The sequence below is a fragment of the Mugil cephalus genome, chromosome 15 (genome assembly GCF_022458985.1).
Source record: "Mugil cephalus isolate CIBA_MC_2020 chromosome 15, CIBA_Mcephalus_1.1, whole genome shotgun sequence".
In the NCBI taxonomy this organism is placed as follows: domain Eukaryota; kingdom Metazoa; phylum Chordata; class Actinopteri; order Mugiliformes; family Mugilidae; genus Mugil; species Mugil cephalus.
The window spans coordinates 5,123,714-5,136,123 of NC_061784.1; the positions used below are offsets into that span (position 1 = coordinate 5,123,714).

The following is a 12,410-nucleotide window of genomic DNA, read 5'->3' on the forward strand; positions in this document are numbered from 1 at the left end:
TCAAGTGATTTAAATATAATATATAATCCTCTATTTCTGTAGTGGCACAGAGAAAAGTGAAGATAGTCCTCAGGTAAATATAAGTGCTATAAAAAAATTATACTATAATGATCTTAGTCACATCTAACAGGCACGAAAATCAGCTTCCCGTTGTGTCACCTTGTACCTCTTTAAACACACTGATAGGGCTTAGGGCACTTCTGTTTGCACACACTCACTCATACCTGCAACCTGTCTGTGTCTTGCAGGTTAAATTTGCATCTCGACCGCAGCTCTGGACCCTTCAGGAGTTCCAAAGAGGAAGACGGATGCGACCACAGAGTCTACCTGAGAATGCTACCTGTCCCCTGGCTTCAGCATGGCACCCTAGGAACGCCGTTAACCTGCCCCCTTCCTCCACTCCTGTTTTTGCCTTCGTCATCTCCTATAACCCACTGACTTTTTGATCCCTCTCTGCACCCAGCTGAAGTCCCAGTAATATGAGTACAAGAGCTTTTATTTTGGACATGTTGTTTTTTCCTTTCAATGCTGCCGGCCACCATGGCTCTGGTGGGAAGCGCCACTATACTCCTCAGCAGGTTGCTAATCATTGTCTGGTGTGGCTCTTGGGACTCGGGCTGCACCTGACCCTTTCCTCGTGTCAGCGAGTTGACCTGAAACACCCCATAGTGTCCACAGGTTATGGAAAGGTCCGGGGTATCAAGAAGGATCTCAACAATGAGATCTTGGGCCCAGTGGAACAGTACCTAGGTGTGCCATATGCCACCGCACCTATTGGCGAGCGCCGCTTCCAGCCTCCGGAAGCTCCTGGTTCCTGGCAAGAGATCCGCAACGCCACCCATTTCGCGCCAGTGTGTCCCCAGAACGTGCACGGGGTTTTACCCGAGATCATGCTGCCAGTGTGGTTCACGGACAACCTGGATGCTGCAGCGACGTACGTTCAGAACCAGAGTGAGGACTGCCTTTACCTCAACATCTACGTACCCACTGAAGATGGTGAGTCTGTGGTGTGAGGCAAAACTCTAATACGATATAAAGGAGAAGGTGAAAGTGCTTTGAGAATGGGTCACTGTGAATATTAGCAGATCTTTTAGCGTATTTGCATCAAGCATAAAAGAATTAGCACGTGTCACCCGTGCAGACAGTGTAAGCACAGCTTTTACTTTTCTAATCATTTTCAAATTTTGTATTTGTGTCAGCACTGTTGAGAATGGTGTCATTTTGATAGGCTAGTCAGGATTACATTCTATAGAAGAAGACCTCTTAATGTAAGCCTAAAGACACCCAGGAAATTACTAAAAGAAAATATTAAGATCACTTCTGGAGCTTGTATTCACGACTGTTTCGATTAGTATTGATTAATGTATAATTTTATAAATGCTCCACAGCCGAGTCAGACATAAACTCTCTATTTTGTTTTCACTTTCTTAAGCAATTAGACACATTTTTTAGTACATATTTTATATTGATGTTAATATGTTTAAAAATTATACAGTACATGATATTTGTACTCTACCACACTCTGACATGACGTATTTAGGCTTGAATAACACTAAGAGTATATTGTGGTCAGTTCATTTTTTGACTAAAAAAAAAAAAAACTAATCAGTATGTTTCTGCAAGAAAGCCAAAATACTTATTGTCTTTTAACGGATGATAAAAAGAGGAGAACCTCCTGATATATAATGGAAACTAGCTAAAGAAACTCATGCAGCAACACAAATGTCCTCCAGTATACGGCGTGATGACGTAAGAACATGAAAGCTAATTTTAAGGACATCCTTAATTCATTTTTAGTTAGTGTCATTTTATTATTACCAGACTTCCCCTCACATTTGTGGTTGGTAAGATCTGTTGACCAGCCGACATGCACCAATAATAATCACAATGTTAGTCACAATGTTAATCACAGTGATAGCTTCTTATTCTTATATGGTTGTATATGGTATTCCATATCAAATTGGCAGAATTTGGGCTGGCCTCCTCTTTTTGGAATTTCAATGACCCCAAAGTCAAACAATACCATTGCCATATGTTGTGAAGTGAGTTATTGAGAAATACTGACTGAAAAAGCATTTTACACAATACTTCACACCCAGGGATCATATCACCAAAGTTAAACTTTTTTTATTGGGTTATAAAAATATGTAGCAAATACAGGACTCTGCCAAACACAACCTTGTTTACTCCTCAGGGGGTGATATTAGTTGAAAACTGAAGATCACTACAACGCACAACCTCCACCTCTTCATGGACTGTCTGGGTGTAGGTCTTGCATTAATGATCCTGTGGAGAACATTTGAGAAAACAGATGGGCAAGTAGAAGAACGCAGGATCAAAGTGTAGCTTCGGCGGCAAGGCATATGCTACCGATGATAGCATCAAGGCTAATGATAAAATGCGATTAATGGGCTCGCCTGAGAGTTGACTTAGAGAATTCAAGAAAATACATGTTTATGCGCTACTGCTGCTACGAATGCACAAAGTCTAAGGCTGGGATTAGTCTAGAGTGGTGTAAAGCGTTGTTGTATTTTAATGCTAAAGCTGAAGTTCAAGCCTATTATATTGATGAATGCTCCACAGCCCAATAAAAAGATGGAAACAGATTAATTGCTAGTGGAAAATATGAATGTCACTGTACTATAAAGAGAGACCAGAGCATAAGAGATAATAAAACGGGAATTGTCAAGTGAATTCCTCATACATCCCACAGGAAAGAGTAGATGCATGTTGTTCATGGGTGGAAGGAGAGTTTATAATTGTACAGGATGTATCTTGTACACTACCTATGTCACGTAGTCACAGAGAAGATGATGCAGAGTCTGCTGCGCTATTCCCACGAGAGAAGGTGTGCAAATGAGTAAGACAGATTTTACATGTATCCCTGTCTGCTTGTCAGTATCTGTCACTTATTGTCAGGGGTCACCGCTTACACAAGGCTGATTCTCTCCCCAAGGATATGTTTTGCCTTGTGTGTGAGAGGAAAAAAGAGCCTGGAGGAGAGTGAAGTGTCCCTGAAATCAAATACATTTTTCACTTGTTACCGTTGTCACAATCTCTCCAGTTGTTTACATAATGTTTGACTTAAGTATTTATTAAGTCAATAAGGAACAATCTTAGATCTTGGTACGTAATGGGACAGTCCTACAACCTTCATGGCAGCCATTTTCTTGTTAACAAAATCAACTCAGCGGCCCTCAGATACTGTGTTTTCCTATGTCTCACACCCAGACTGTTTGAACGGTCTGGCAGATCTTCGCTAATGGGTTCCAAACGGAGCGACTCCAGGCTGAAATTCCCCCACTAACAACTTTGTGGGTGGGTGGATTTTAGCCTGGCTTCCAGGTTACTTTAGATTAGGTAACACTAAAAAATAGCTGTGAGTGGTTTGATCAGATTGAAATGACTTTGTACAATTCATCCATACACAGAGCTGTACTGATTTTAAAGTTCGATACAACCCCCTTGCCGAATTTAACTGGTCATTAGCTAAATACCTTTAAAGACTGCATAGGATGCAGGGTCATTCCCTGCATCCTAAGGCATAATATTCTGTATCCCACAAGACTTCTGATATTGATGCTATACTGAAAAGGCAATAAGAATTCAGATTCAGATTCAGAATCTCAATTCTTATTGCCTTTTCAGTTCAATATACATTTTTTTAATCCAATCTTGCAATGTATCTCAATCTGGCGAAAACTTCCTAACTTCAGTGATCCCCTGACTTTTACTCTAGTGCCAACAGAGGTTTGACATCTTTGGTTTTATGTGAAACGTCTCAACAACTGTGAGATTGATTGTGGAGCCTGACATTCATGGTTCCCAGATTTGTGATTCTGAGTGAGATGTACTATACTGTGGTAGGGTTAACTGCCATATCATTTGTCAGACATCCATACACCGTAGAGTATCAACTGTGCTTTAAATTACAGCACCATTATCGCATTATTTTATAGCCATACACAAACAGAAAGTACCATTATCCTCAACTTTGGCTGGTGTTCACTTCTAATTAGGAAATGTTTGCACGATAAAAAGCTGCAGACAGATGAGCTTGGTGAGGATTATAGCTGCTAAACACAGAATGTTAGCTTGCTCATATTAGCATTTAGGTAAAAGCACTACAGTGCCTAAACACAGCTTCGCAGGGTCACTAGCTTGGCCACAGTGTTTCAGCTACACTCAGCTTTTATAGCTCTGTAGTAGGTTTGTTCTCTAAAGTGACGGTCAAGCGTCCAAACGGAGGATGTCGGTGCTGTATTGTGCTGTGTTTGGCAAGGAGCAGATGCATTCCCACTCACAGCGGATGTAGGTGGGCCAATATGAATTGGCAGTGCAGATTCATAAACAGCCTGGATCACAATGTTTTGGTGCCAGGTCCGTGCAACACAGCTCAATTTCAAGACATTTCATCTCCATAGTACAATGCTATCTATATGCTATATTCCACATGCTATATTCTAGCTTAACCCTTTATAGGCCATTCATTGAAATACTTTATAAATTTCAGCCTTGGAGTGTCATAAGACGCCAGAAAACGATATTACTTTTGTGAAAATTTTTTTTTTTTTTTAATATTCATGGAGAAAATCAAGATACATGAATTTAACATATATCATTCCATGCCCTTCTTCATGGTATATAATAAAGCAGTTACACTTATTCATGCAGGGTTGGACCGAGCAGACCAGATATGACACTGATTTGACCTGAGAATCTCTCCTTGATCTCTGATTGGCTGAATGAAAACCACATGCTTCTAAACCTCACTGAGAAGCACAGGGTCATAATTTAAAATGTGTACCAAAGTTACCATATACTGTATGGTTCCTCGCCCTATAAAGGGTTAAGTCATTCACCTTCTGCCTAGTATATCTATTTCTATACCCAGTACTGCTCCCACTGATCATGTTCTCCATGTTTGTCTTTGAACAAGCGGAAATTCACAGCTCTCCTTTCTTTCTGCATCTGTTCACCCCTCTTTCTCTGAAACCATCCCTGCCTCTCCTCCTCTCTGCTCTCCTCTCTCCTCCTCTTATGCAGATGATGGTAGAAGGGGTCACTGTTCTGAATGCAAATGAGCTCAGTGTCCTTCCCCACCAGGCCACGATGTAACCCGCTACTTATTCAACTCAAATGAAATTCCGTTAACTTACTAGATTTATGTAAATAACACAAATGTTCAGCTGGACTGAACCGCGAATTTTACACTCTCCTTTTTTCTCTCTCTTGCTTCTTACCTCCTTCTCTGGTGTTCCACCTTAACTCCCATGGTAGGCAAGAACACTGTCTCACTGCATTCCCATTTCCTCAAGACACTCCCCAGCCAAGGGCCTGAGATCCTTCATTTTTATTACCGCTAGAGCAGCCATTTACCGTGCTCTTTATTAAAAACCATATTTCAGGAGGCAGGACAGTGGAGGCAAGGATGGAGCTGGAGGCTGGGGGCAGTAGAAGAGATGGAGAGCAGAAGGATAGGGCTGCATGTGCTGGAAGCTGCTCCGTGGATGCAAGGTGGGGGGGTTGAACTGAAGCCGTGTCTGACACCTTGTCAAGCAGACAGGCCACCACAGACATGACATACTGCAGCTTCATCCCATTTACTACTCTGAGGAAATGGAGAGGGACGGGAGACAGCTTGCGTTCTGGCCACTAGCGCACTGAACCGAACAGAAGCGCTGTTGACTGAGGGATGGGGCTGCGTTAGGTCAAACTGTGCTGGGACAACCCAAGCTAACTGCTCCTGCATAGGCCATTGCATTTCACTGACCAGTGGTCCATTACATCATGTGGCAGTCAGCCTACTGGCAGGATCCTGTGCTGGAGCAGATGGGAAAGATGTTTTTTTTATCCTAAAAAGTGTGTTTTTCCCTTTGGCTACATCCTACTTTTTGTCTTATCTAGTCCAGTGTAGCGTCTCTTTAAACCTCAGAAGTCCATCAAGACCTAGATACTGACATGAGCGATTATTTCAGCTCAGATACCAAACAAAGAAAAAATGACCAAAGTTTGCCACAGTAGCATAGTCATTGTCTGACTGCTTTCCATACAGGAGTGCCAGCAACAATGTATCCACACAAAACATAGACATCAGTGGGCTTCAAAGCATGTAGCATAAGGGTCCCCTGACTTTTTTTCCCCTCCTCAGACACCACCATGTTGTCAGGGTTGGTTTTTACTAAAACATCTCAACAGCTGTTGGACTGACTTTTAATGACTTGTGATGCCCAAATTTGTCATGACCAGAGGATTGAACGGCTCAGGCTGATGATCCAACAGGTTGAAGTTTAATTTTATCCTGTGAGTCCTATCTCAGCTGCCAAATTAACAAAATTTTGCAAAAGCATTGAACGTCACCAGAGTATAAATAACATTAACTCAGGTTTCAATGAAGTTTACTTTCATAGTTTCTGATAAAACTAGAAAACTATTTGAACTGGTATAGAATTAGGTTCCCTCAAGATTAATTGTAATTACTCACAGTAGTTACTCAAATTTAGTTTATCTAACCCCTTTTCTTCAATTTGTGATACTTTCAAAGTTAATGACATTAGATCCTGAAGCCTTTATATTGCGCTCTAGGATACAAAGATTTCCACTTATTTTCTAAACTTTCCTCAACTCACCAATCCAAAGATTCTTTGTTAATGAAAAAAATCAAAGTACACAGTACAAAGTCAATCTCTCATGTTATTTCCCCTGTTTTATGGAGCCCTGCGTGTTCCATTACAAAGTGCGAACATCTTTGAGACGTGCGTATCATCGCATTTAGCTCTTTATTCGGCATTAAGGACTGGACTGAAATAAGAGAAGTCTCCATTAAGCAGCAAGGTGTAGCTTGAGAGTGGTGCTAAGTAATGACAAAGTGCTGACAATACAGGAAATTAATGTGCCTTTCTATCCATTACCGTTGTGGCTACCTGTCTGCCCTGTAGCCCAGGAACCACGACTGTACCATCTCCTCCTATGGTAGTAAGTGCTCTCTGGATCGGGCGCCTCCATGGTGGTATTCCGAGACTGCATCAAATCCATTCAGCATTGATCCTCTCCCATTAAGACGGGAGATAAACATTTTATATCAGGAAACCATATTCATACAGATGGATGGTTGAAAATGCAGCATCATTACGGTGGAGTGCAGTGATGCCGTGCGTATCCTCCGTCAATAGATGCAAAGCACTGTGAAAGGGGTGCATGCCATCACTTCGCTGTGAGGTTTCCAGCAGGAGGGTTGAAGCATACACACCGGCAGAGTGATAAACCCCTTGGCAACACACAACGTAGTGTATTTCTTTAAAATGAGAGTGCAACTCCTCCCATCGAAGAGAGGAGAATGTGCTGCTGGGTGGGTACGAGGAGGACGGCCACAGATGAGAAGGACACTGTTAACATGCTTTGTGTAGCGCATGGATCTTTACTGTGTGTGTGTGCTTTCTAAAAGGCATGCGGCTGAGAATGACACAAAACGAAGTGATAATTGTTTGTTGATGGAAAGCTCCAGTGACAGACACCAAGAAGAAGCAAATTAATGGGCTCCTTATCAGTTAAGACTTACAGAGGCTGACACGCCAAGGTGTTGGTTGGTCACTGATAAATGCTTGTTATTGGCTCTGCCCTATGGAGCATTTAACTGGTGTTGCCATTAAAGCTTAATGCCGAGTTCCTCTTTGACCTTGGTGAGGAGAAACCTGTCACGAGCCCTTCGCGGGCGGTTTAAATAACGAGAACAGCTCCCTCTTGGCTCATTTGGAAGGAAACCCTACATTTTAAGTTTTGCGCTAATGCGACTACGTGATCACACGCGTCCACGAGTTCCCTCTCGCACGTGTGTTTTTCACAAGGACTGCAACACTGACCCGAGCTTGCACGGGCCACACAGTATCTTGGCAATCCTTCGCTTTTTTCTGGCCGAAAAGAGTGATGGCTTGATTCCGCTTATTGATTTTTCCTCACAAAGCAGCAGCGTGTCAGGGCTGATTGGGAGAACGGTAGAGGAGAGGTGGCCTCTGGGGTCATTTACGAGGCAGTCCTTAACTAGATCCGAAGCAGTTAAAACAGATGAGTTCTGGGTTATCTTTTTAGGAAGCGGCGTGCAACTCTTGTACACAGTCGCCGAAGTGAAACGGACCGTGACGTCTCACAGGTTGTTCGGCCGTTCTCGTCTTTTAATCCTCTCTTGTTTATTCTGTTTAGTTTTTCTGCAAATGCAATCTTTTTGAATTTTGTCTTTTGTCTTCCCTCCCCCCCCTCCCTGTTTTTTTTTTTTTTGAAATCCAGGTCCGCTCACAAAAAAACAAGATGAGTCTACAATGAACAGACCCAGGGATGAAGGTATTTTAATTGCATGTTTTTCTCTCTCATGCTCTATTTTTCAAACTCCGTGGGGAATATGGTATTTGCATCTATATTAATAATCATCTCCGAGTCATCACTCTTTGTGCACATCATATTGTTCACTGTTAACTGGCTTTGTTGGCACACAAACCTGTCATTCTTTCTCGCACACATGCACGTAAATAAACACTACCTGCAATATATATGTTCTTCACCCCCCCTTTGTCAAGTATACTGTTGACTTACAAGAGGAGTTCATTTACCGTCCTTTCTCAGTTGCTATGTGGCTGATCAACCACATGCTGACGTCCTGGCTGCTCCGTGTGTGCATCTCTGAAAATCTATATTCAGCCCTTCATTGTCTGTGCTTTTATTCCGGCACTTAAAGTTGCTATGAAATGGTCTGCTAAATTATTGCCCCTCATAATGTTACTGGGTTTTTCCCAAACCTTCATTTTTAGGCAAGTGGGGAAGTGGAGGATTTCTGCACATTCAGGATCACTTAGGCCGCACAGAGACGCTCTCACTACTCTTTAGTGATGCAGCCAAAACCTGTGCAGACATGTGCATCTGTTTTTGTACACGTGCCCAGCCTCACTGTACATTACATAGCATTGTGCACACGCAGTTGCGTTTCATTCCCACTTTGTGCACGTGTGTCGGCGGCGCGTGTGCAAATCTACGCGTGAGTGCACGTGCTCTAATTTGTACAAATGTGTGTGTGTGTTTTTTCTTTTTTTGTATTTTGGGCTCTGTGCTATTTGAATATTGAATTCTCTCCGTTGCATCTCTAATTGCAATGGTTTAAAAAGAGACAGATGTAGCTAATCCAATTGTGTGGTTCCTTAACGGTGGAAACAGAAGGATGGATTCGTGCGGGATTGTAGAGGAGAGGAGAATAGAGATGAAAGAAAAGGAAAAGCTGAGCACTGGGGAGGGAAACGAGGGGGGGAAATAGTCATAATGAAGACAAGTGCATGATGAAATGACATTTGTAGAGCTTTGGAAGTGAAAGAGATGTGGAGAAAGTCAGAGTGGAAGGGTGGATGAGTCTGGCAGAGCTTGACATTTATGCCGACAACTGACGGGACCTCGTTGGGATCCGGGGCTGGGGGGGCTGGGGTGCGGCTGAATTCTTTCCGCTAATTGCTCAGGTATGGATCGGACACAGGTTCTTAAACATTGTTGGAAAACAGTAGAATTAGCAGCTTATTTCGTGGAAGTAGTTTGTATTGCCTGGGTGTGGATTTGGGTGCTGAGTCTGGCTGAAAAAAAAAATCTTTTACATCCTAATCAATCAAGATTACCACAGGAGAATGAGTGAGAGAGGAGCAGAGGAATGGAAAAAGTAGAAAGTAGGCAGTTTGTGTAGCGGGGTAAGACATTGCTTTGAGAATGGGTGTGCAGGAGGGAGGTGGATGTTGAGGAGGATAGTATCAGGTTAGATCGGAATGATGGAAGTGAATAATGTGCCAGTGTTTTCGGGGGAGGCAGGAAACACAGTGAGCTCCTTGTTGGCCCTATGGGCCGTGGTTTGGTCCCCTAATCCCCTCCCTTTTTGTGCTGAGGCCCCTCTCAATCATTACACTATTTCCTTCACTTCAAAACACATTCAGTTCTTCTATTTATCTATTTTTTATAATTAAACATTGTTGTGAAAAGTGCATCCTTTCCGAATGATATGGTATTCTCCGTTTGGTACTATCACTGCAGGGTCCCCCCCCCCCACCCCCCCTTTATTGCTTTTTAAGCTTAACTCCAGGATAAAGTGGCCCAGACGTTTCTCTTTCTTTTACATCACTTTAACATCTTCCCATGACCTTCTTTCATTATAAGAGGAATTGAAGGCATGGCCGAACAAATATTTCAGTTTTCAGGATTTCATTGTGTTTCTTAGTGTGGCGATTTACGTTCCAGTTACTTTTGGAGATGCCAGTTTCAGTCCGCTTTCATGGTTACGGACTTCACGCAGCACTCTTAATTTGCTGTGTGAAGTCTGTGTACTGTCAGAGTTAAGACAACTCTTGTGGACGCGTGCCATAATCTCAATTGAGAATTGTGAGCTCTCATTGTTTAAATTTCAACGTGCTTGCATTTAGCTGCCTGTTACAGCAGTGGATAAATCAATTTCATATAGAAAATGTTATTTAGAAAACTTGAACCATAATGTGTTCTATTGAAAACATAATAAAAGAAAGCTTCAATGATGAAACATATTTTATGATTGAGGTGCATGGAACAGAAAAATTGGGACACATACTACATAATTGGGAGTATAAGAAAAGTAATTCTCCCCAACACGTAACTATATAGCACTTAACAAACAGGACAGCTGATCCAATGGGCTGTACCCACAGAGAGGAAAACAAAAAATAAACAATTGCTTCTTACAGGACAGCTCCGCTAATTTTCCACATCAGAGACATTTATTGAGTCTGTAGGTAAGTTATTCAAAGCCTTTTCACAACTGTCCAAAGTCAGTGATCCGGCGTCTGGTGGAGCTCGAACATTTGGAAAGGAAAACAGCCGGGGAGTGTGGAGCTGGAAAGCACTGGGCTCACCAGACCTCTGTAACCTGCTGCTCACCTCTCCTCTGCTTGAGGCTTTCAGCTTGAGGCTGCATTAGCTGCTGCTAGCGGAGTCACACAGTCGACTCTCAGACTGGAGCTGTCGGCAGCCGACAACACCTTCTGGTTCCATTGTTGGGCTGACAGTATTATATGGTGCAGTGCTAATCGATTGGCAGCAAGTATGTTTACATTGGTGGTCTTTGTTACTACAGCAGGGTACAACAGTGAAGAGAAAGCGCTGATTGAGCCCTTGAAATGTAGATCCGTGTCTCATCTTAGGTTCTACCTCTCTGAGGATTTAATCCACTGTATTTCTGTGCATGCGGCTGATAACATCTGCTCATACGTCACTCCTCCATACTGTCCTGGCAATGCAGAGATAATAGAACTTGTTTACATGTCCGCTGGGAAATCAGCCGAGGTTCAGAATACACCAGAGGAGGGCAGGAAAAGAGCAGCGCAGTGTCGTGTGCCACTGAAATTTTTTTTATTTTAATCCGGCTTGTGTCATATGATCCATAAAAGATGTCTGCATGTGTGAAGCCATATGTGCCGTTTCTACCACGCGTGTGTGTATGTGCGTGTGTGCGTGCGCGCGCGCGCGCATGTGACTGTGAGTGACGCACCCAAGTGCATGTGTAACCTGAGATTCAGGTGGTGATGCAGGCGGGTGTGCAAATACGTGAGTAGAATTTGTTACCACGGCAACAGGCATTCAGTGAGTCGGTGCAATGGAATGGCTGGTGCAGTTCTATTAGCAAGAGGCAGTTTCCATAGCGACTCGACATCGCAGCTGCCTATGCAAGAGTTTGTGTGTGCGCGTGTTGTGTGTGTGTCTCCGTATGAATACGGTATGAATCCTGTGTGAATTTGAGTGTTCATTAGCGTACCTCGCTATGTATGACTTGCTTTGTAACGTTTCATATCTTTTTCATCCTGGCTATCATGTTGTTGTTGTTTTTTTTGTTGTTTTTTTTTTCCTGTGTGAACCTCCCATCCATTTCTTTGCTGCCGCCAGTTCTGTCTCATGCTGCCCTATTTTCATCTCCTTCCTCTCGTTGCCATACATCCCCCTCCACCCCCCGCCGCCACCCCCCCCATCTCTCTTTCTCTCCTCTTATCTCCCTGTCTCCCCCATCTCTGAGTGCTGAAGCTCATCAGGGTAAACAGATGCTGTGGCTGTTATTTATGTTTCCACTTGGTCTGGCTTTCATACAAATTATCCACAGGCCCTGCACAGTGCGGGCGCTCATCCTAACTGGGCTGCACTGGCAGCTCTCTCAGCCTTATCCACACTCAGACCATACCACAGACGCTGAGGGGAGGGGGGGTGTTTGGTTGGCAAGGGAATGGGGGGGGTCGGGCGGTGGGGGCACGCTGACAGACTGAACCATAGCAACACACTGATGGGCACAAAAACACCAATAGCATAGAGCTCTTCAAACCTGTCTGCAAGATATGCTGCACACATAGAGACAAATTTTAGTTTGGGAAACTACTATC

General features: G+C 43.2%; 1 protein-coding gene across 2 annotated transcripts in view; it reads left to right on the top strand.

The window, feature by feature from the left end:
* The first annotated feature begins 252 nt into the window (after positions 1–252).
* nlgn2b (neuroligin 2b) overlaps positions 253–12,410 on the top strand; it is a 35,726-nt gene continuing 23,568 nt past the window's right edge. For both annotated transcript variants that reach the window (XM_047607172.1, XM_047607173.1), the window contains exons 1-2: positions 253–996; positions 8,281–8,334. In XM_047607172.1, the coding sequence (XP_047463128.1) occupies positions 480–996; positions 8,281–8,334 (571 nt within the window). In that variant the 5' untranslated portion in view covers positions 253–479. The remainder of the gene's footprint in view (positions 997–8,280; positions 8,335–12,410) is intronic.